Source organism: Athene noctua, chromosome 4 (genome assembly GCF_965140245.1).
Source record: "Athene noctua chromosome 4, bAthNoc1.hap1.1, whole genome shotgun sequence".
NCBI lineage: Eukaryota > Metazoa > Chordata > Aves > Strigiformes > Strigidae > Athene > Athene noctua.
This window is the reverse complement of record NC_134040.1, coordinates 65,228,418-65,253,105: the sequence shown is the minus strand read 5'-3', so window position 1 is coordinate 65,253,105 and position 24,688 is coordinate 65,228,418. Positions and strand designations below refer to the sequence as shown.

At 41.8% G+C, this 24,688-nt stretch overlaps 1 protein-coding gene across 1 annotated transcript in view; it reads left to right on the top strand.

The window, feature by feature from the left end:
- HERC3 (HECT and RLD domain containing E3 ubiquitin protein ligase 3) overlaps nt 1-24,688 on the top strand; it is a 54,640-nt gene that overhangs the window by 17,054 nt on the left and 12,898 nt on the right. Inside the window, exons 3-18 of the mRNA XM_074905591.1 lie at nt 4,867-5,026; nt 6,437-6,513; nt 7,109-7,330; nt 9,716-9,807; nt 10,740-10,870; nt 11,474-11,634; nt 12,153-12,229; nt 13,003-13,127; nt 13,677-13,736; nt 16,716-16,827; nt 17,550-17,739; nt 19,465-19,628; nt 20,146-20,259; nt 21,535-21,558; nt 21,645-21,734; nt 24,220-24,390. Of these exons, the coding sequence (XP_074761692.1) occupies nt 4,867-5,026; nt 6,437-6,513; nt 7,109-7,330; nt 9,716-9,807; nt 10,740-10,870; nt 11,474-11,634; nt 12,153-12,229; nt 13,003-13,127; nt 13,677-13,736; nt 16,716-16,827; nt 17,550-17,739; nt 19,465-19,628; nt 20,146-20,259; nt 21,535-21,558; nt 21,645-21,734; nt 24,220-24,390 (1,970 nt within the window). The remainder of the gene's footprint in view (nt 1-4,866; nt 5,027-6,436; nt 6,514-7,108; nt 7,331-9,715; nt 9,808-10,739; nt 10,871-11,473; nt 11,635-12,152; nt 12,230-13,002; nt 13,128-13,676; nt 13,737-16,715; nt 16,828-17,549; nt 17,740-19,464; nt 19,629-20,145; nt 20,260-21,534; nt 21,559-21,644; nt 21,735-24,219; nt 24,391-24,688) is intronic.

The following is a 24,688-nucleotide window of genomic DNA, read 5'->3' as shown; positions in this document are numbered from 1 at the left end:
AGGGAGTTTGGTGATCCACTGTTTACTTGCTTTTTGTATGGTGGTTTAATGAAATGTTGGTGACTGATAGGTTTGGGTCATGGTGGGGGTTTTTTTCATTTTTTTGTAGTATCCATTGAAGGCAGCAGCAAATTTTTCATGGAGTTTTTTGCTGTTGGATCAGGCTTCCATAAGTGCTAATGCTGTTAGTGTCACCTTGTTAGATGGTTTTATGTGTTGGTGTAATTAATCTCTGAAAGGAGAGAACTCGGCTCCACTCTTGTAAGAATTAGGTCTTTTCAGTACTCAGAGAACAGAAGGACCATATGGGTGAAGTGTAGGTTGTTATTGGTGTCTGGTTAAATATTCAGCTGCCTTGTGCATTAAAATGTTGTATCTCACACTTCTGATATTTAGGTCCTGGTTGCCCGATGCTCAGGCATCCTCTGTATGGATGTGGACTATATTAATAAGCATGGCAATGCAAAGAAATTGGCTCCATCTGTCCTCAGACTTGCCAGCTGCTAGCATTTAACCCACAGGAATTTCTTGCCAACAGTTGTTTCTCCTTCCCCTGTGTTTCTACCACCACCCCTTTCTTATCTGGGCAAGCTAGTAAGACACCTATTTTGGAGAGTCTGTGAGCATTTTCCTAGCAGACAGCAACAACCAAGATGAGTAAACGCTCTGAGTTGCTTTATTTGCAAGCTGGGGCAGCAATGAGCAGTTTTGGCCAGGTGTCCAGGTAGACTTGAAATCACTTGAAACTCTTCCAAGCCGTAGCTTCTCACCAGCAGAGAAATCCAGATTTTGCCACTGAAGGTGTAACCTCAGGGCTGATAGTTTCTCTATGTAATTTTCAGACAGTAGAAGCCATCTGGTGCTGTTTGTGTGGATCCCGGTACACATACGGCTGAAGGATTCTGCAATGTCCTCTAGCAAAAGCCTGGCTTGCTAGCAGCTGGAAGCTATACATAGAAAGAGTGTACCAACTCTCTGATAAACTTACTAGGAGAAGGAAAGCTAATTAATCATTTATTGCCTGTGCATTCTAATCAGTGCAGTATAACAGCACTTTGTGCTTCCAGCACTTGCAGACACTGAAGATCTTGTATAGCTTTCCAACACTGTGGGGGCAAAGTATAAGCCCTGTTTTATTAATAGTGAAGCGTGGACTGAAGGTGATTTTTCATTCTTGGCTCAGCTTTATTGCCATTTCCAAACCTTCAAGCTAAATGTGCTGACTGTCAGAAACCTGAGTTACAGAAACATATAAAACCTGTCCTCAACTTTTGCTGGAGTGTCCCTGCAAACCACAGACAGGCAAGAAAACACAAGAGTAGTTCTGGGAACCAGGCCTTGTGCCTTTAGAGAAGGGCTGTCTTGAAGGCATTTTGCCTGGACCTCATTCTTTGGTCCAATGTGTATTTTATGAACAGATCTAGTGAGGTAAAGACCTAAATAAGTCAGACCTTGATATGTCTGTTTATGTTGAGATCCATGAGTTAAAGTGGACAGAAGAGAGAAATGAAAATGTGAACTCTACCAGATATGAGGAACTGATAAATGACTTCTGAGCATTGGTGCTGTTTTGAGACAGCTGATGGCTTCAGAAAGAAAAAAATGGGTCAGTGTGTAGTTCTTGGAACTTGGGTTTTTTTTTGTTTGTTTGTTTTTTGCAAGTTTTATAGTATGTTGAAACATGTATTGCATAACTCCTTCAGCCCTTCCCTGTTGCTGTCAGGGTTTTGTTCTGCTTATGTTTGTATATAATTGTGCCTGTTTGGCACATTTGGTTTTATTCATCAGTTACTGAAGACACAATACTAAGAATAAACTTCACCCTTTGTACCCTTCATTTCAGTGCAGTGATCCAGGTCTTCTAAAGAATGAATAATGGTGTTGTGGTGATCTGGAAATTAAAACAAATGTCTACCAACCACTAAAATGCCTCATATTTTGATGTGAAGAAGGGGTGGGAGGTCACCAAAGAGGTAATTGTCAGATGTTTTTTGTTAATACTACCCATGTTAGCAGGGAGATGAGATGGTACATTTGGTGGCTTGGCAAGCCTGGCAGTGAACTGAGACCCCTGTTGGACTCTAGGCAAGCTATACCCCCAGGGGCAGCCTGGCTTTTTTCCATCTCTGGAAGGAGATGTGCGTGAGCATGTAAAACTTAAACTGTTTGGCGGTTACATGTCTTCATGACATTGCAGGCAATCTGGTCTTTACAGAGTCTTAGGAATGTATTATGATGAGATGGGCCATACGTGTACATTTCTAAAGGCAAAGATCTTCAGCTCCAAGACAGGCATGGTGTTTTTTCTGTCTGTGGTCATCCAGTGAGTCCAGATGAGGCTGTACTCTGCTTCTTGGGTGAGCAGTGCAGTCACTGAAGGCTTTCAGTGACACAGGGTGGCCATTCAAAACAAGTCAGTATTTATTAGTCCCCTGGGAAGGCACATAGAACAAAATCAGGTTTGTATTGCTAAATTGAATTTAAGATGGAGTCTGTGGGGACTGAAGCAATGACTCTAGATTTCTAAACCTGTTGGATGTCCTCTCTGTGTCCCAGTGCATGAAGTTCTCTGTAGTCTTTGCCACAAGTCTCCTGATACCTCGGGGCACTTTTTCTCCAGTTGGACTACTGCTGTGGTTAGAGTCTTGCTTCCTCCAGCTCCGGTTGCTAATCTTTGATCACTGGAGTCTTCTGTCACCTCTCCAAGGTGCTCAGAGAGTTCAGGGGCAGCTTGCAGTAGTCCTTCCACAGCAAATGAGACTTACACTTACTGTGGCAAATACTGCTTTCCCAGGGAATAAATTATCTGTCGTGCCTGCAGGTAGCAAAACACAGTCTCTGTTATGAATGCTCTAGCCTCCCATATTGTCCACGTTTGTCATTTTATCAAAGTTGTGTTGTCCCCGGAGTGTTTGGCAGTGTGCGGGGACCAGCTTTGGAGGAAGAGCAGGATGGTGAGTTTGTGACCAGTTTTAAGAACACAGGCGCTATGGACAATGGCCAGTCTCAGTGCACTCCGGTCAGCAAGCTTACAGCAAAGTGATGAGTTGATGAATCAAAGGGATTTCCTGGGGAGATGAGGATGGCTTCAACCCTCTCTTCTTTTGATGGTGGGATCCTCTCCAGCTGGAGCTTTAGTTTTGGACCTTCAGGTCCCAGTACAGAAACATGCTTGGCTGAACTTGGGTGATGTGTCAGGCACATTGCAGTAGCTATTTTTTTGTCTTGCTGGATGACTGAGAGCAAGAGACCATAGCCACATGTGCTGTTGAGTTACCTTGTCTGTTGTTTGTGATTGACCTTGACCAGCCTGTACAGGTGCTGATTGTTTAGAGCTCACAGGTCACCAAGTAGTGCTACAGTTGGATGCTTATGGGCTCAAGTGTGGAAACTGGGTGTGTAAATTGAGTTATTACCCTCCAAACCTGTCTGTGTCTTTGCGTAAGGTGGGCAGTGGGACCGGGTGAAATTAGTCTTTCTGGAAATAGCTGCAGGACAAAGGACATTGTTAGATGACAGGGCTAAAGTATGGTTGGACAGCAGGCAGGCCCAGTCCTCAAGCCCTCCTAGATGTTTGTATGCTTACTACTTGTAAATGGCACCTCCATTGCAATTAATTCTTTCGAGTGAAAAGAAGCACAAGTTCAGGTAATATTTTCCTGTGTTAGAATACGTATTTAAGTAATTGTCACCTTTCTCTTCCATAACATCCATTAGGGATTATTCTCATTTTCTGACTCCCAGACTTAGAAGGCAAGCCATCCTAGGGGTGCCTTCCTTTAAAATTAATTAAAAACATCTAGATTGATCAGTCTGCAGGTTTTGGTGCTAAGTATATTAATGATTTTCATATGCCCTTGATGTGGGGTATCATTTTCAGAGAATGACATGTAACTACCCTTCCCTCTCATGTCATAGGCAAGTGGGACTTTAATAAGACTGATCACTGCCTTGTAATTTACAGGGTGAAATCTTTCTTCATCCACCTGAAACATTTGCATTTACTCAGGAAAGAAAATAGAAAACCATCTTTGCTTCTGTTTGGCTTGTGTTTTTTTTTTTTTTTCCATCAGATGCATGGCACTTCCAGTGCTTTACTGCAAAACAAGACTCATTGATGCCTATTTGTAAAAACTTTGTGTAATGAATAAGACTTGGGTTTTGATATTGTAAGAATAGTTATCAAACCTACTTCAGTTGCCTAACATGATGTAATGATGAAGAGTGATCTTCCAAAGGACTGAGTGATTTTTATTTTTTTTTCTTATTCCTCCATAAGGCTTTCTTGCTTTGCTTCCTTTCTATGGAGCTTTTTTTATGAGTGTCTGACAGTGGTAGTAATAGGTTGATAGGTTCAAACCTGTTCCAAGCTTAGCACAGGGGATGTTGTAACACATACACTTTCATGCATCAAGCAATAAAGCAAGGGTCGGATGGGTTGGATTGGATATGAGAGCAGTGGAAGGTCAAATATGTTTTATAGGGCCTGCCAATTTCTGGGTCCTGGCTGATCTCCACATCAAAATTGAGTGAGAAAACCTCAAATCTGGGAAGTCTGGTTGTTCCTAAATAACCTGATAGATTTCCCTGTATCTGTGAGTCTGTCTGTGTGTAGTTCGTCATTGTGCTTGGGGGCATGTACCTGCCTTTCTCCTATGATTTGCAGACCAGCCTTTCAGAAGACCTCAGCAGCTATGTGTTTTCGGTAAAATCTGGTGCTTTCCTCTGGTAGGAAGTGTTTTAAAAATAAACTGGGGATCAGTGTACTCATCTGAATGGCTTTGCGTACAGATTTGCCCAGAACTAGTGTCTGCATGTCACTGTGAGATGAATCCTGCGACAGGAGAGGTTTTCTGTTTTCCTCAGAGCAAATTGGAGCCCTGGCTGGGCAGCACATTGTGCACGTGGCCTGTGGAGAGTCTCACAGCGTGGCACTCAGCGACCAGGGCCAGCTCTTCTCCTGGGGTGCCGGCAGCGATGGACAGTTGGGCCTCACCACTATAGAAGATGCAGTGACGGTACCAAGGTAAATTTTTCAACAGGTTCAGGTTTCCTTAAGGCAGCTTCTTGGAGGTGATGCATCAAGGGTTGCTCGCCTTCCAGCCTGGAGTTAATTTCTCTCAAAGGGGCAGTAATTGGGCATGTCTCATGTAGGGATGTAAGGGTGATTCCTCCTCCTTTTCCATACTGTACTAGTGCTCCCTGAGCCCCTCTGGAAATCAAGCAAGTCTTCAGGAAGTTTGGTCAGAACAGGCCTTCTGCCCATGGGTACCTGGGGCAAGGAAAATAAAATCAGAGTGTGCTTGGCTTCCTCAATGAAAAATGCCACTGTGTTTGTAGAATAGAAATGCAGTGTGTGATACCCATCTCTATTCCAGTCCCTAGGAAGTCTTCTGAGATAAGAGATACATTTCTGAAATGGGGCTGTGTGAACTGACACTTCAGCCCTGAAACTCTTTTGCAGTGTTGCCTGTTAGCAGCAAAGCTACTAAACCATTCTACTGCAATTCCGAATAGTGAATGTTGTTCAGAAACTTTAGAGTAGTGCTCAGTTTTCTTCATTTATGTATTTAATGTATCTTACCTGTGTCAGAGCACTAATAGGGTTAAGTGCAAGGACATGTAGATGGTGACAGAGAAGGAGGCCTGTGGCAGACACCAACACTCCTCCATCCAAAGCAGTTCACAGATGATAGGTCTCAGTTTATCACCATAATAAAAATTGCTGCTCCCTTTGTACTCCATGGTGTTGTATCATTCTACATTAATAACAGATGTAGTCTGTCTATTATTTGGTCTGTCACTGTAGATCCAGTGCAGAGCAGAAGTTTGGGACATCTGTCTAAGGTGGCTGTCATTGTTGAAACAGTATTTAAAGGAAGAGTTTCAGTCATAAAACATTGATGTTTGAGGTGAAGGGCTCTGTAGGAAGACAGTCCTTCACTTGCAGGTGGCTCCGATATAACAGACAGATAGACTGACTTACATGTCATTGTGATGGTGTAATTTAAAAAATAACATTTTTGTGAAATAACTTGAACCTTTGACATGCTATTCTCTGTACAAAGCACTGAAGAGGTTATGGTGTTGTAACTCATAGGAACTGCTAAGCTCCTGACAGCATGAAAAATGTTGATGCCTGAAAAAGAATAGTGAGAGAGATGCCAAGAACCAGCTATCTTCACCATTTCCAGATGGCTGGATTCAGTGTTGTAGCAGGAAACATAACTGGAGTTAGTAGTCAAGTGTCTAAAGGTCTCCACAGATTTGCATCTATTATGTATGGATCTGTATCACTCTCAAGACTCTTCCTAAGTCTCAAAACCATAGGCTATGTGTATATGTAGAACAAATATCTGAATGGAAGTAATAAGTTTGGCCTAAGGTGATACTGTATTTGTGGACACTTATTCTAAAATAGTGTTGTCATCTTTAGGTTGATAAAGAAATTGAACCAACAGACGATACTGCAGGTTTCCTGTGGAAATTGGCATTGCCTGGCTTTGGCAGCAGGTACTGTAACATTCATTATTTATTACCAAGATTTGTGCTGTTATTTTGCACAGTGTCCAAGATTGTGTATTTCTACATAAGAAACTAAGGACATCCCTGTCCCAACCGCTTTCAGACCAAATGAAAGTCTATAAAATGGATCAGGTACAATGAATATTGAAGAAGAGCTTTGCAATTACTGTCAGGAAAGAAAACATTACACACAGGCCACCCACTGTCTCACTGGTGAATGATGGCAGGAATACTTAAAAGCTTTCCATCTTGCTGAAAAAAAAAATGTGTTTAGTTAATTTATTTGTGTTAAAGTTATCCTTGGCTATTACTCTTCTGTATGCAATATGCGGACTGTTCTTCGTTATTCTGTTTAAGTTACAGCAGTCTGATGCTGTATTTTGCACTGAGTTGCATGTCTGTTTATTTTCCTGGTGACTTCATACTGTGCTTTTATTTTAGCAAAGAATGTCTTGCTTGATTTTTTCCATCATGAGGCTTGGGTGGAAGCAGAGCTTCCAGTACTGGTTCTTGTTCATTTTGACAAACTTGCTTTTCTATTGACCAGCTTTTGCTCACCATTCTCTTTCTTTCCTTGTTTCAGATGGCCAGTTCTTCACATGGGGACAGAACAGCTATGGTCAGCTGGGCTTAGGCAAAGAATGTCCCTCCCAAGCAACTCCACAACGTGTCAAGTCTCTTGATGGGATCCCATTGGCTCAGGTTGCTGCAGGTGGAGCCCACAGTTTTGCCCTCTCTCTCTCAGGAGCTGTGTTTGGCTGGGGGAAGAACAGCTCAGGCCAGCTGGGACTAAGTGATGAAAGAGGTATTAAAATTATGCTCCTAGGTTAAAGAAGGATGGACTCTTTTGGCCTAGTGTCTCTTCACATTGACAGTATATTTTTACTGCGTGGATATATAATCCTCAGCAACTCCTCTTGGGTGGAGAGGGCAGAGGAACAGAGTCTGATGGACTCTGCAGGCTTTTCGTACTTAGTAGAAACAGAAACACTTTTTTGCCTCTTGTGGATGTTAGTGGAAATGAGGAACGTCATAAAGATCTCTCAAATATGAGTGTCAACATGCAGGCATCGATGGAAGTGCTCATATTCTTTCTTCCTCTTCTCAAAAATCCTTTGTACATATTTTGTTTGAAGTTGTTGTGGAACAAAGGCTTTCCCTGCAGAACAGCAGGCTGAACTCATCCCCTTGTTTGCCAGCATGTTTTTTGACTGGTGAGCATCTGTACACTACAAAATGATGGCAGCACAGAGTATCTCAGTATTGTAAAATGATGTCTAGTTTATTTGTTGCACAATTTTCCAGACATGCAGGGCCAATGGTAGGTCTTTTTCAGGTGGCCATGTTCAGTGAAGCCTACCTATCAACAGACTTGAACATAGGTTTATAAATGAAGAGTGGGTATGATATTACCACTAGTCTGAAAAGCCCAGACATCTTCTGTTTGTTGTTGACACATTCTTAAGTTTTTGTAAAAGCTAGTGAGTGAAAGATTTTGTTTGGAGCTTCAAATCAACCTCTTTATTATTTTCTGCATAGTTGCCTAGATACATAAAGCTACTTAGCAAGTTAATGAGTGTGGATGTGATACCTAGCATGCACAGATAATTTGTTTTGCATGGGTGAGTACTCGAGGTGTATATATTTGTAAATGATAGGTTGCATCATGTAGTAGCATATAAGCACTGTATGTTGCAAGAGAAAAGCATTGCCTCACATTTTGTGTACCTATAATGGAATGATGCGTTTTGACAAACAATTACTCAAAACCAACCTGTAATTTAGCAAAGGAGGCTCATATGTTGTATGCATCATTTGATCTTGCTTTACACATTTAGAAATACGAAACACAATTGTAAGGCTTGTAATGTATCTCGTATTCTTGCAGAAGTGCTCCAGGTCTATTCTCTTTTACTGTACGTAAGCTAGAACTGATCTAGTGTAAGAGCAGCCATGTTGTTTCCATGTAGACTGGCAGATAAATGCTTTTAATTTCAACAAAGCTGCGATTTATATGAGAGGCTTGCTTTGACGTTGGGCTAATCTTAAATGAACATCTAAGGGACATCTACTTGTGGGACTGTGTTGGCCAGGGATCATACTCTGCTTACCCCTCAATACATGGTGCTATAGTAAATTAATGATATTTATGGTAAGTGAATCATGGAAAGACTGTGAATTATACTTAGTGAACATGAACAGGAAAGTCTACAATCATGAGTAGTCTGCAGCACTGTTATTTAAACAATCACCCCGTAGAGATAAGAAAGTGTCATTCCTGTCAAAATAAAGATTGAGAGTGCTAAAATACAGAATAAAGTAAATAAAAAAATCTGTTCTCATTTCTGAATCCATGAAAATGTGACCATTTTCCTTTCACTACCCAGAAAAAAGTACCTGTCAAATCCTTGGGTGAGTCTTAAAATATGGACAACTTCTATAGGTAGGAACCTGATTTTTTGTTCTATGAAGTAAGCAGCTGCTCCCCTTAATATCTAACTGTTTTGGGGTACCTACTGCTTCTTGAAATGCTTAGCTTTTATTTTATCTTTATATCTGTAAAACATATAGCCTTGCTTAGTGTATTCATCCTTGGGAGACTCATTTCTAATGATTAGAATGTCAGAGTGAAGGAGAAAAGCATCTTTTAACAGTTGGCAGTGATTAGCCTTTGCAAGTAGGAGGATCTTCTTAAAGGATGACAACAGAAGGAAGACTAGACATTTAAATACACCTTGGGATTCACCTTGTGTATGCTAGTGTCTTCCGTGTGTCAGGATTGTTCTGTAAGGAAAAGGTCTAAGCAAGGGTTTGGAAACAAATGTTTTCAGTCATCAGTGAGGAGTCTGGAATGGTGCATGAGGTTGAAGGTGGGTGTAGCTAGGTTGCACTCATCATAAACTCCCAAACTGCAAGTACATGTTGAGTTTATACAAGGCTCTCAGTATTTGCATTCTTGCTCTGGACAGTTTTCTTTGAGCCAGGACAAATTTTTTGAGTCAGAGGGGGAAAGCAGCAGTGAAATACTCAAGAACGTGGGTTTTTTATTTTCCCCCAGTTGTTAAAGCTTCCATAGTTTACATAGGCTGTATCTGAAAATCAGACTGACAGTGGTTTTCTCAGACATTCAGGTTTGGGTTTATGAAACAGCTCCTGTATTTTTTTTTTTTTTTTTTTTTCTTCAATGCAGACCGAGAATCCCCTTGTCATGTGAAGTTGTTGCGGTCTCAGAAGGTTGTTTACATCAGCTGTGGAGAGGAACACACAGCGGTTCTGACAAAGGTAAAGATGCTGGCCTGGGAATCCTGGCTGCTGCCTTGCCTGCCTGATGGTTTCGCATAGTTTACTGGGTAATGGTTGAAAAGAACAGATTGATGTACCATATTCCATCTGACACTAGTAAAAGAAACTAAATGGAAAATATGGTCTTACTGTAATTTATTCTGAGATACATTGCCAAGATGATCCATTGCTGTTTTTGAAGATGAAGATGTTAGTAATCCATGTCAATGAATAGTAAAACCCAGGTGAATTGCTCAAAGAAATTAGCTGTGAGGAAAAAAAAAAAATATATATATATCTAAAGGGGTGAATATAGTTTTTTTGGAAGTTAAAAAGAGAGTGATTCTGTGCATCAGAATAAAATGTGTGTAGTTTAATAAACAGAGGATGACTCTAGAATTTGAAAGATCACTGCTCAGTTCTTACCTTGCTTCTGCCACTTTCTAGGTGCTGCTTCCTTTTTTTTTAGTGCCTCAGTGTTTTCCACTGTGAAATGAATTAAACAGCTGGCTTTAGGATTCCTGTGGGAAAAACACTATTATAGAAGATTAGTTCTGTAGAAGCTCTTGTTCAAAGAAAAAAAGGTCACAGTCTTTTTGATCAGCAGCTGTCAGAAATGGGTGTAAAGTATTGTGGAAATGGGCGCTATTCAGCCATGTTTGAATCTGCTGGGATTTCAGACTCATCTGGTGATGGTGGGGGGAATTGCTTGTCTAGTGTAGACATGCCTAAAGATAATTCTATTAATCTCTGATGGGTAACAAGGTAGCTGTTTGGAAGCTGCATTAGCAGAACCCAAGTTTCTTCTCTGAATCCTTTGGAAATCCCCAGCAATCTCTGCCTGAGCTTGGACTTGTACTGAAACGAGTCAGAGAGATACTGCTGGGTTTTGGGTCCCTAAATGGAGAATATGCTGTTTGATTTGCTAACAGAGTGGAGGGGTGTTCACGTTCGGTGCAGGTTCCTGTGGGCAACTGGGACATGACTCCATGAATGATGAAGTGAACCCCCGAAGAGTTCTTGAGCTAATGGGCAGTGAAGTATCCCAGATTGCTTGTGGCAGGTGAGTGCTGTGTGCAGTCAGAAATTTTCTTTGGTAGAGGTTAATGCTGACACAAAGTCTTATAAACAGGTGGATTAGTCTTGCTTCTGCATCCTATGTGTTAAAACTAAGTTAATTTAAATTTTATTTCCCATGAGAATTTTGAGGCTCTCTAAAGAAGGCAGGTTTTTAATTGGGGTTGTGCCCTGTGCCATAACCTGGTAAAAGAAACCTTTCTGACTTAATTCTGCATGACTTTAGAGCAGCATCCCCTTTGGTCACAAGTTTCCAGCCTCTTTCATGAAAAGAGAGTTATTAACACTGGTACTGTGCTGTTGCCTTTTGATATGTACAGGCTTAGCAAATGACTAAGCTAATTTTGCCTGTGAGGTACCAGCCATATGCTGGCACAAGCTGCTCTTTGTCACTTCCACCTAAAGAGTTCCATCCCATAAACTGGTGCCATCAGGTGGCAAAACCTGAGCATTGGTGTTAGTGTAAAGATGCTGCTTTGCACCAGATTCTGGCCTAGGGCAACTGAAATACATTTTAAGTGGTGTTTAGGGTTTTTTTTCTTTTTATTGTTAAAACAAGGCCCAAACTGTGTACCCATCTCTGTTACAGACATCACACTTTAGCCTTTGTGCCTTCTTCAGGAATGATCTATGCATTTGGCTGTGGAACAAGAGGCCAGCTGGGAACAGGGCACACCTGCAATGTTAAGTGTCCCTCTCCTGTCAAGGGTCACTGGGCAGCTCACAATGGGCAACTCTCAGGGAAACCTGGTACGTACTGTGTGCAATTTGGAGTCATAAATGGACATAAATAATTTCATTTCATCTATGGCTGTCTAAAGACACCTTGACATTGTTCTGTGAAAGTTCTTGAAATAGCAAAAGAAACCCATCCTCCTGTCCCAAATACATTGTGAAAATTACAGGGTGACCCCTTGCTCTCTCTGTTAATGTGTGCCCCTTCTCTTTTTATGGCAGAGCTCATTTGGTGATCTTGAGCCTTCATGAAATTGTACTAATACTGATCTCTGAGGGTTTTGGTTTCTCTTTAAAACCCCCATTGCAGTTTAAAAATTACAACTTTTCCCTCCTGCTAGGCCCTGTGTGTATCTCAAAGTGCTATAGTGCTTAAGTTCCAATAAGTTGATTTCAGCCTGGTGTTCAAGAAACACAGGTGCTCCTTGTAGTGTAAAGCCTCAGATGCTGGCAGTGCAAGTGTGGGGGAAAAAGGCACAGTAGGAATTTGCATTCATCAACCTCTAATACAACTGTGTCTCTTTCTTCAACAGATGCCTGTAAATATCACATTGTTAAACATATCTTCTCTGGAGGAGACCAAACATTTGTTCTTTGCTCCAAATATGAGGTAAAACAAATGAAGTATCTTCTCAGGTCTGCTCCCTGTCCTAGACTTCACAGTGCATCTTCTGGTTTTAGTAATATCTCCTGAAAATGAAGTGTTGCTTTGGAGTCCATTCTGCCTTACAAACCTTACCGATGATGACAGTTGTTGCAGAGATTGACATCTTTTTAGGAGTGGCTGAAAGTTGCCTTCCTTTGGAGGCACATCAAAGAGCCACTGTAAAGACACTGATTTCAGTTTGATCAGCAGGGAGGGGAGTCCCGTGTCCTTTGCAGATTGGAAGTGAGGGGTTGCTTTCTCCCTGAGACACCGGGGTCCATGTGATTAGAGTATAGGGCTGTGGACCATGTACACTGGGGTTTGTCAAGATATGCTGGATGGAGGGCTGAATGCTGAATTGTTTTTTCTGCTTGTATCGTCTTATTTCTTTAAAGAAGTGTTTGACATATACTTTTGAGGCATAGAAGTAGGTCTAGAATAAATGTACTAAGCCTGTAGTTATATATAGTGGTATTTAAGAGGGCTTTGGTACATTTCAGGAAAAATTTTGGTTTTTTTCTTTCCCTCTTTTTAAAATGTATTTGATGATGATGGTTTTTTCCATACCTTTCCATGCCTTTCCTTTTGGACTTCTTAGTAAGCTACAGTTTCCTAACCAAACCTGTTCAGAGACCACACTAAGGAAACTATCAGTTATATATAGAAAACAGGGATTATGGATAAGAAGGAATTGTTTTACAAGCCTTGTCTTTGCTGAAATCTGTATCTTCTCACAGAATTCCTTGCCTGCTGATGATTTCCGGACCATAAATGAAACACGTTACACCTGTTTAATAAATGATGAAACTATAGATGTCTGGAGGCAAAAGCTTTTAGAAAAGAACAGTTCTAATTCTGTCAAGTAGGTATTGTGGCACTGGACAAGCCTTTTGTTGAAAGTTTAATTTAAATAATTTTTTTGGCTTCCGTGCCATGCTTTCACTTGAAATTTAGCAGCCTTTTCAAGTGTGGTTCTTAATCATTTCCAAGGGGAGGACAGTTGCCAGTCACAAGGCTGCCAGGTTAGAGCTTCTGAGCAAAAGCAGAGGAATTTGAGGCTACCTCAGAACATTGCAAATGGTGGGTGGGAAATGGATTTTAAATTTGTCCTTGATTGTGTGCTTAGGGTTCATGAAAAGCAGCAAGAACTTGTGAACAGACTGATTAAGTTCCTTCCCCTGTGTGCCTGCCACGAGGAGGGCAGAATAGGTGGAAGGGGGCACTGCTAACATCCCTCCCTTCAAAGAGGGATGTTACACGATCCTGAATGAAGTGCTTACCCCTGTGCCTCTGAGGGGGTGATCCTGACATTGTTTCCCATAGAAGGAAGGGAAGTGAGCTGAAGAGATTTGTTGGGACATCTATTCATAACCTCTGTCTCTGTTTTCTTTTGTCTTCCTGCTGCAAACAGTAATGTTGTTCAGATACTGTCCTCAGCTGCCTGCTGGAATGGAAGTTTCTTGGAGAAGAAGTAAGTGGCAAACTTACAGAAGTATGGCTTTTCCTTGAGGCAGACTGGAATCCCTTTACTTCACTCACTGCTGCAGTGGGGTTTGATTTTTCTGATCAGATGGGAAACTGGGGCAGAAAGTGTCCACTAAAGAGGTGGGTGGTTACAGCTGGGTAAAGAAGGCAAATGGTCTAAGAAAGTACATGGTGAGTGTACTGTAAGCGGCACAGATTCCTTGGAGTTCTCACAACTGTTATTTTTCCTTATGAAATGAATATCAGCATCTTTAAAAGAGAGGGAGGGGGATACAACATTAAGGGAAATGAGTGATGCCAGGTATCTGAATAGTCTCTTACCCAGCTGAGCTAGCTGGTGGGGGCTGGTGTGTGAGGAGGTATGCTTTGGCACAGACTGGTCTTGAGAAATACATCGGGGGCAGCATGGAAGCACTTTCCTTTTAGGTGACATCAGTTGTGGGAAGTTGTCTGCTCCTGCTTACAGGAATTTCACATGGGTGTAACCACCAATAGTTGGTGACAAGGTTGCAATATGTGTAGCTGAGTCAAAGGCTGTGGGTTGGGAAGGATTGTGTTGCTTGTGCCTGTAAATGTTGGGGAGGTAACAGCATAAGATGAGGAGGAGGAGAAATTTTTTGTGATGATGTGATGAGTAAATGACCTGTAAGAAGGTGAAGAAAAGCTTAGTTACTCTGAGTAATTGTTGAGTAATATTTTCCAAGAGCAACTTGAAAAAAAATATTTACTCATTATTCTTGCATTTTTCCGCTTGTCCAATGGTTTCTTCTCTAGTGTTGTGACAAGGTGAAATGCTGGGGTTTCAACCCCAAGCCCCAAATTAAGGTTGACATATGGGTGATTCCCACAGCCCTTCACAGAGGGGGGGTGAGTTTGCCTTCAGGCTTCCCTCCAGGGTGGTGCCGGCCTTGCAGACAGAGCCATTGGGTAAATGAGCCCCAGGTGTCTGCATTCAGTAAGCAAAGGTCAGGTGTCCCACTGAGGGATAAAAGCTGGGACCACTTGCAGGCAGGGGCAGTGTCTGTCTGTGAGGTGGATGCCCTGTGCAGAGTTCCCTGTTGGGGAAGGACCTCCTGCCTCCCTGGGACTGGGCTCCAGTCAGGTCTGGCTTTTGTAAACGTGGGCTGTGTAGAGATTCAGTATGTGGCTTCCTTGGTCTTATGTGTTTGGTGTGTTGGCTTGGTTGTCTCCCGTCCCTTCTATGGGAGACTGCATTTCACCATTTATTCCCCCCATTGTTGGTCATGTGGTGGTGTTGTTGGGGTCAGTGGGATTGATGTCGATTATGTATAATCTGACTGACTTGTTTGTACCCCCAGCACTCACCATGTGCTGACCCTTTTGTATCAAATACAATTTGGTTATTGGTTCATTTTATGCTGGCTGTATCCTTTATGCTAGGCCTAATAATTGGCAAAACACAAGGCAGTGTGTTACTGCATCAGGAGAGTTGTGTCATGTTGGTTTAAAACACTTGTTGAGGTATCCAAGCTGTTGAGTCACTGTAAATAGTCCCAATGTCTCCTTTGAATGTGGAAATGAGTGGAATTTATGACTTCACCCCAATGCAGTTCTCTTTCCCCTTTAGTGATGTCCTGGCTAGTGCAGGAAATCTTTGACCAAATGAATGATAAAATTTGAAGCCACCATACACTGAATTGAGGCTGTATTTAACCATGTACCTTTATATGTGAAGCCTTATGTCACAGTGCACTTGATAGAAACACTCTAGTGTAGCCCTCCAGCATCCTAATGCTATGTAGGCCTGTTTGCAGTACAGCATTGTGGTACACAGGGTTAGATGGAAAAGCAGATTTTCCATGGCTGTGTGACTGGGCACGCTGCAGTGCTACTGCACGTCACAGCCTGAAGCGCGCTGTACCACAGTGTGACTCTGAGGAGCTATTTCCAGCCTGGTGCCTGTGCTGTTACGGAAATAGCCATCTTACTACAGGCATAATGTGTCATTATAGTCACACCAGCAAACTAACAAATGCATCCTATCTTTGATAGCTACCTTTTCCTTCAGAGTGTCTGACACAGCACAGTCTCAGATGAATAGTGACAGACTTGGGAAAAACTTGAGGTCAATGGAATTGTAGCAATGACATTTCTTTTACTAGCAACTGCAAGGTTTTATGTGCAACTGTACTGCGGACAGTGGTGCTGACAGCCTCTGCTACATATGCTGATCATGCTTTAGATGCTGAGCGAGGTAGCTTACCTGCTGGACTGGACCTTCAGTGTTGCTAGATCTGGCTGTTAGACTGTCTTCCGCAGGCTTACCTTCATTATCCCTCTTACACAGGTAGCCTGAGTAAATTACAGCCTTTCAAGCACAGCAGAAAGGACAGCACATCTTTGTTACAACTAAAGACCACGTGAAGACTGTTCTCAGCTATGCTGTGTTTTGATTGTGGTCGTTTAGTTTTAGAAAATTTGAGAGTGGAATTGCTAAAAAGTTACTCTGACTATCTTCCTGTTTTCTTTTGAAATCCTCATTTGATGTACCCTTTTATAGCAGTCAGTGTTGTCTTATGCATCACCCTTGCCTTTCTTACTGGGTGTGATTAAACAGATTTTGCTATAAAAGTAGTGTATATGAAGATGACACAGAGGATTTTGACACATATGATACAGGGTTTTTAAGCAGCCTGGCCTGTCTAGGCAAGCTGTTATGTCAGTGAAGGAGTCCTGGGGAAGTCAGAGACTTTGATAAAGTGTTTCTCTGCAAGAATCCCAACCCTAAGCAAGGCCTGGAGGAGTTCAGAAGGGAGAGTTGTCTATCTTGTTTTTAGCAAGAAGATTCCAACTTCTGCTTTGTTTCTAGCCTGATGAAATCCTTAGAGATTGTTTCTCCATTGCTTGTTCTCAGGCCATGCTGATACTTAGGTAATAGTGTCTCTTCCTTAAACTTAGACTGTCTGTCTGTTGTGTGTGTGTTTTTTTTTTTTTTTTTTTAAAGAATTGATGAACACTTTAAAACCAGTCCGAAGATCCCAGGGATTGATCTGAACTCCACCAGAGTGCTCTTTGAGAAGCTTATGAACTCTCAGCACTCCATTCTCTTAGACCAGGTATCGTACTTCTGGCGTTTTGGATATTCAGAGGGGAAATAAAGACTTTGCTCCTCTGTAACATAAAAGTAATGGCAGCTTTTTTGGGGAAGGATTATATCCCAAATCTGCAGGCCAGATCCTTCATGGTATCAGTGGATACTTCTCCACTAACCTGGTCTGATTTTCACCTTCTCAGAATGTGTCTCTAAGACTTGTTTTTAAAAAGTTTTGTCTCCCAGTTTTTAATACTTGAAATGGCTGCTGAAATTAATTCTGTGTATGTTATACCTGTAAATAATGACTATGTGCTCATTTATTGCCTGTCAGGAGTTGAATACTTTATGGTTGTATAATTTATTCTAACTCAGAGAATTTCTTTCACAAGTGAAGAGTTGTGGGATAAAATCATGTATGTTCCCCATGCCATTTTTTGGCTATAGTTTTTATAGCTTTTTTTTTTACTTTGGGTTTGACTTTTAAAACAGGGGTGTGACCTTAGTGAGAAGGATTAACTAACCTTAGGCAAGCCCTGGAAAAACCTATCCAAGCGTTCATGCATTTTTGAAAAATCTGAGTTTAGTCCTGTCCTATGGAGTGTTTTTAGGAGAGCGTATCATCAGCAAAAGTTAAGTCCACCAATTCTGAGTGAGCTCTATTTCATCACTTCTTACACTTCATCTACGTTGTAGGTGCGCTGTTACCCAGGATAAGTTGCCTTCTTTTGTCTTGTTTTCTTATAGATACTGAAGAGCTTTGAAAGTTTTTTGATTCCTCAGCTGTCCAGCTCACCACCAGATGTTGAAGCAATGAGGATCTATCTGATTCTCCCTGAATTCCCACCTTTCCAGGACTCCAAGTATTATATCACATTAACGCTTCCCCTGGCAATGGCTATTCTGCGCCTAGATACCAACCCCAGCAAAGTTCTTGGTAAGAGGCTGGCATTTAAGATGCATGTTGCTTTCTATCCAGCTGGGACAAAAAATGTTGCCTTTAGGTCTTTCAGTCATGTTTGTTTCATTTTTTTCTGTTCTGTTACAATGGCTGCAATGATGATTTGGTATGATTTGTGATATAGTGTTGTTATGAAGCAGTTGCCTGTAAAAAGCAGCTGGGAACCAAAAGGACTCAAGGAATCCTCCCCTAAAACCTGTGTTGCCATGTAAAAGAATTATAAATATAAAATTTGAATTTTAAACATGAACTATGAGGAAATGAAGAATGTGCCATGCAGGTAAGATATTGGAAGTTTCTTACAATAATATAAAACATAAAATTCATGGGGGTGTGGATAATAAAGGAGTAAAATAAAAAGGAAAATTCGGGTTAAGAATTGTGTTAATTTATAAGTTTTTTAATTTTAGAAGTAAAATATAATTTCAAAGAACACTTATTAAGGAGGTTAATCTAATTTACATTATCTAGTTTACCTAATTCAGAGTTCAGTTCCAGATAAATTTGCATGCCTGCTTGTGAACATAGATTTTGTATATCATGAAGATTAATTGATCTTATTCTCTTAAATTTAATCAGATATTGTCCACATTAAAATATCCTTTCTGTATAAGATAAATAAAAGAATATACTAGATATAATATACCGGACAAAGTAACTTTATAAGGTGCAGGAAAACCTATTGGCTGGTCCATAATCAAGCTGAACACCCCAGCTCTTCCCCCACTTCTGAATCTTTTAATTTCTGTTAGTATTATTTCCTATGAGCTCATTTTAAGCTAAGCAGAACATATGATGCTAATGATTATTACTCATGTTCCCTAATCTATTACTTTTCTTCTTATCTTACTCTGTTTCTTAAAGTTGTCTTATACTAAATATTATGCTATGTAATGTATTCAGACTTCCAGGAACATTGCTCCAGTGAAATGTATTTTGAAGCTTAGTGATGTATTTTTTTTTTTAATTCAGGGAGGCTGTGGAACCAAGTTTCCTTCTCTGCTCAGAGTGGTCCACTGTGATTGTTAGAATACAGAAATGTAAAGGATTCTCATACTTTTGTCTGCTGGAATCTATTGTGCTGACACTTGAGAGGATAAATTGGTGTTTGTTTCTAACAGCTGACATAATGGTTTCCCAGGCTCTGGCTTCTACTTTGATTAGTTCTAGCAAAGCAGCTAACAGTCAGGGTCCCTTCACAGGGAGAGATAAGGGTTACCTGTCCTTGGCAAGAAAGAAATCAGCCTTTCTAAAGAGGAGGAGTTTGGACTTTTAGTGCAGAAGTGCCAGGAGACCTGCTAGAAAAGTGTGGTACTACAGAGAATTGCCCAGGCAACTGCTTGCTTATCACTCATGAGAGACAACAGTTTTCATGAAAGATCACATTATCTTGAATACAAGAAACTTGAGACAGCATCTTGAATTGAAGGTTGAAAAACCTTGAATTCAGGCTCTCACACTGATTGGGGATTGGGGCTGGGTAACGACTGGGGTGGTTGTATGAGAGTGGAAAGAGCTTTTCAGTTTCTGGTATCTAGCTGACTCTTTGCTCACTTTCCTCTTGCTATGGTTAGGACAGAAATGTGGAAGGTTTTTCTGAAACCATCTTTAGGTGTGTTCCTCTATTTTTCAGCTGTAATCCCTTCTTCAGGGGTTACTCTGGCCATTAATTCAGTATATTAATGTTCCTCTGCCTTCCAGATAACTGGTGGTCTCAGGTATGCCCAAGATACTTCCTCAGGCTAGTGGACCTCTATAAAGGTGCAGTGGTTTATCTCCTCAGTGGAAGAAAGACACTGTTGATTCCAGTCCTGTTCAGTAGCTATATTACAGCTGCTCTCAGACTTCTGGAGAAACTCCACAAGGTAAGAAGAAAGCCTGGGTACATGTTGGCTCAAGATGATTCAGTCTTTTCTGCTCTTTGCCAGTTGGCAGGGGCAGAGTGGTTGTGGTCCTGGCTTGTGAGCTGTGTCATTGTTCACCAAGACACCACATGGGGAAGATGTTAGTGGTTTTCCTGATTTCAAGGTCCTTGATGATGTAGTCCTGTCTCAAAACACTAGGAAGAAATTACTTTAAGGAATGCTGCTGCTGAGCTGCCAGACTGTGCACTGTGGCATCACAAGTACCTGTCCCTTGATACTTTCTGCTCCCACTGTGTTGGTGCTAGGTAGTCTGGCTGAGAAGGAGAGGGAATTAAAATAAGTCAGAAAGAGGTTTATCTTGATTCTTCTTGGCTCATACTAAAATATAAGGGATGATGTGTTTTTGCAAGGCTTTCTGGGTCCGATTGTTCCAAGCTGCTATAATTAATTTTACAAAAGCAAACCTGTGTATGCTGAATATATCCATATTTTAAAAACCATCTGTTTTCTTCACTAGGTAAATCAGAAGGTTAAACATGTAGAATATGATAAGTTTTATATCCCTGAGATTTCCAGCTTGGTGGACATTCAGGAGGATTATCTCATGTGGTTCTTGCATCAGGCTGGAATGGTAAGAGGTTTCATGTATAGTCATGGAATAGCTGTCCATGTTTGTGTCTCTGGTTGTAGGTCTGTATTTTTAATCTCTTAATGAGAGTGTAATGTATTCTATATAGGAGCTTCTATATGTTAAGCCTCTTAGATTTGAGTACTTGGTGGCTTGACAAAGTTCATGTAAAATAAGGCTATCAGAAGAGCTGGAGCTCACAATATTTAACTAACGCTTGCAACAATCTGTGATTATTCATGTGAATTTCATTCAATCCATGCACAAGGGGATTAATTCAGTCACTGGATCCTTTTAATGTAATTGACACCTCAGGAGCCATATCCTGTATTCTAAAATTATAATTTTTACCCTTTACTTCTGCTGTTTAGGCAGGTATTGTGAATAATGTAGCCAGTGATCTTAAAATGTTGCTCTGTAAGAGGAGGCAGTGTGGCGTTCTGGCTAGGGGACTGAACCAAGACTCAAGAGATGTGGGTTCTATTCCTGGCTCTTCCAGTAACCTGCTGGGTGATCTTGGGTAAGACCCTTCACCTCTTCTATGCCTCACTTTCACATCTGTAAGAAAGGAGATAACTAAACTGAGAGCTGGAATATGCTGTGTAGGAACCCAGGGAGATTGATTAATTATAGCAAGGAAAGGCATCCTAGGTGTGAGAAAACACCAAACAACATCCACCAAGGGATGCTGCAAGAGTAAAGTCTGACTGTAGCAAGAATTTTTGTGTGTGGTTTCATAGATTTTCTAAATGTTGTGTGCTGTGTCCCCCGTCCCCTACTGTCCATTATTTAATTAATGCTTCTCTGTGCTTACTTTTAGTGAGCAGAACAATAAAATACTGACTCAAATTTATGTAACAGTGATAGTTAAAAATGTATTGATATGGATAATGAGAGGAGTAATTGGCGTTGCAGGAGTGGTCTTATATTGTCATGTTGTGGCCTTATGGTCTCTCCTGTTGTTTTGTATGGTCTCTGCCTTGGGAGTAGTTTTCTTCTTTTTCTTTGTAAAAGTTTCACCTATGGCAGGCTAACACAGGCTTCTGTGCCAGTTAGTTCTCTTAGTAATGTTTGATGTTCAAGTTTTGAATTAGACTTGTGCATTTACTTGAGAAGGAAGTTCCCATGCTTTTCTTTGAGAGGAAGAAACTGGGTTGTTGGTTCCAGAGGAGAAAAATTTTCTTTAGGTCACCTTTGAATTAGTCCGTCCAAAAAAACCAGACAAGACACACAATCAAAAGAGTAAAAGATTTTAATATGTATGTTTTTCCTTCACAGAAAGTAAGACCATCTATCATGCAGGTAAGAGAATTGTTTTTCATGACTCCTATTTAAAGAAGTATTATGGAAGCTGTAGATAGGAACCAATCTGCCTGCCTTTCTTGCAGGATGCTGTGACACTTTGTTCTTACCCTTTCATCTTTGACGCTCAGGCAAAGACCAAGATGTTACAGACAGATGCAGAGCTACAGATGCAGGTAATAGTTCTCTCTCTCTCTCTCCCAATTTTCCTGCCCCATTTCTTTTTCTCTGCCTTTTGTGTTGATGCCTGCAAGGAAGGGTGTTCACTGTGTGCAGCACTTTATTGTTTGCATGATACAGGAGAGCAGAGTAGCTGGAGAACCTCTTCGGCCTGGATATTGCAGAGGCAGTGCTTAGTGTCTTTCACTTGAAAATGTTTGGTAACATCAGAACTGCCAGATGTACATGTGGTGGAAACTTAAACAGTACAGGAAAGGAGTGCTTATGTAGTTATGGTAGTCCAAGGAGAAGTAGTAAAGTGAGGCCTCTATTAGAGGAACTATGAAGCTGGAAAAGTAGACAAGCTTTCAGGTAAGTGGGCACTTTTTTCAAGTTTCTGCCTGGTGCAGGAGGAGTGGTTGTCAGAAGTGGAGGGTTGAAGACCAACTCCTGACACAGTTTATGGTTGCAAGCAGCAGCTGTTCGCAGCAGCTGTTCTCAGCAGCTGACTCACCTGTTTGCAGTGAGGTGTGCAGACCTGTGACTCTTCAGGAGCGTGTTCAGAGCAGGTGTTAAGCTCCAGCACCTTTACCCTGTATAGGATCATCGAATGGTTTGGGTTGGAAGAGACTTTAAAGATCATCTAGTTCTACCCCCCCTGCCATGGGCAGGGACACCTTCTGCCAGCCCAGGTTGCTCAAAGCCCCGTCCAACCTGGCCTTGAACACTGCCAGGGAGGGGGCAGCCACAGCTGCTCTGGGCAACCTGTGCCAGTGTCTCACCACTCTCACAGTGAAGAATTTCTTCCTTATCTCTAATCTAAATCTACCTTCTTTCAGTTTAAAACTGTTACCCCTTGTCCTATCCCTACACTCCCTGATAGAGAGTCCCTCCCCATCTTTCCTGTAGCCCCCTTTAAGTACTGGAAGGCCGCTATAAGGTCTCCCTGGAGCCTTCTCTTCCCTAGGCTGAACAACCCCAAATCTCTCAGCCTGTCCTCATAGGGGAGGTGCTCCAGCCCCTGATCATCTTCTTGGCCTCCTCTGGACCTGCTCGAGCAAGCCCATATCCTTATGTTGGAGGTCCCAGAGCTGGACAGGTGGGATCTCATGAGAGCAGAGTAGAGAGGCAGAATCACCTCTCTCAACCTGCTGGTCACGCTCCTCTTGATGAAGCCCAGGATATGGTTGGCTTTCTGGGCTGTGACTGCATATGCTGGCTCATAGTTTTCCATCCACTGATGCCCTTAAGTCCTTCTCTGCAGGGCTGTTCTCAATCCATTCATCATCTAGCCTGTATTTGTGCTTGGGACTGCCTCAACAAGGTGGCAGCCAAGCCAGCTCACAGCCAGGCTGTGACAAGGACAGCTGGCCTCTGTACTGCTGTAAACCTCCCAGCTCCAGGCATTGCTCATGCAGGTGGCTCTTGAGAGGGGCAGAGCATTGGGCACTGATCCCTTATCCAGTGCAGCTGGGGTCTGAGGCTCATCCCATCCTCTGTGAAACGACTTTGCTGAGGTCTTTGGTTGTCAGGTTCCTTCAGGGTAGAAAACTGTCACCATAGTTATTTGTGGCCATGGTGCTGATTCCATGTTATATTCCTCTCTTAGATTCCCTATGGCCACTTGAACACATAACCCGCAGCAAGGCAGAGAAGGCTCAGTCTATACTCAGAAGCTAGAGTCACCTTCTGCTTTCATTTTGTCCCCCTCTTCCTTATATTTTCAGCTGCCCAGTTTGTGAGCAGGGTATCTACCTTACCTGCCTGCTGTCCTGTCAAGGTAGAGGTTTTGTAGCTCTGAGAGATAGCATCTTTATGAAGACAGACACTTAGAGGGCAAAGAAACCAGTACTTCTGTGAGTGCTGGAATGGGGGAAGCCTGGTTTCCAGTGGGTTTTTGTCTCGGGTTGAACTGATTCTTAAACAAAATTTTCAAATGTGAATTTGCCATTTACTATGAACAATACATGAGAATGGATATACTATGTGTGGTATATTCATTCATTACTTGACACCAGAAAATCTGTGTAGATGAGAGCTTTGAATTGTATGTGATGGATTCCCTGGTGCCTTGCTAGGTGTGGTTGTCAACTAGCTCCTTGCTTGGTATGTTAGTAACATTGCTTTCCCTTGTAGTCTCTCTGACTCTTCTCAGGGTGTGTTCACACTGAGTTTCTTGACTCAAGAGCATAAATAAAGACTTTTTTCCCCACCCACCTGCCTAATGTCAAAAAATGTTCGGGAATTTGATCTCTCTGTTGCTCAAATTTGGTGAATTGATTAGTGGACTCAAAAGGTGTTCGTATGGGAAATGAGTTGGGGGGTAGGTAGGCATACAGGCACACACACTTGTATGGAGTGAGCATGTATTCCTTGTACCCTGGGGAAACCAAACTAAAAGAGTAAGGAAGGAACACCGGACATATAGCAGTTAACTGTTTTCCTTCCATAGGAAGAAAGGAGCCAATCAGCAGCTGTTTTTCACCCTTCTCTTATCTACAGGTTGCAATAAATGGTGCAAACTTGCAGAATGTCTTCATGCTTCTCACCCTGGAGCCTCTGCTGGCCAGAAGCCCTTTCCTTGTACTTCATGTTCGCAGGAGTAACTTAGTTGGTGATGCTTTAAGGGAGTTGAGCATCCATTCAGACATTGATTTGAAAAAGCCTCTTAAAGTAAGTTTTTCCTATACCTTTGGCACCCTCTCAGCCAACATTTCTGCAGCCTATCAGCTATTCATTCACATTACTGCTTCACCAGTGTACAGTGGCTTCTCCATAGGTATAACACACAGGGACACTTGACCTCATCAGTGCAAGGGTTGAGTCTTTCTTCTGTCCGACGCCTGGAGTGTTTTGGCAGTGGACAGTTTACAAGAAGACAGGCAGGGGGTTTACTCTCTTTTCCTGGTGTGTCCACTGTATAAAGGGTAGGGGAGGAAACATTTTTATGATAGTATGTAGTCTCTATTTT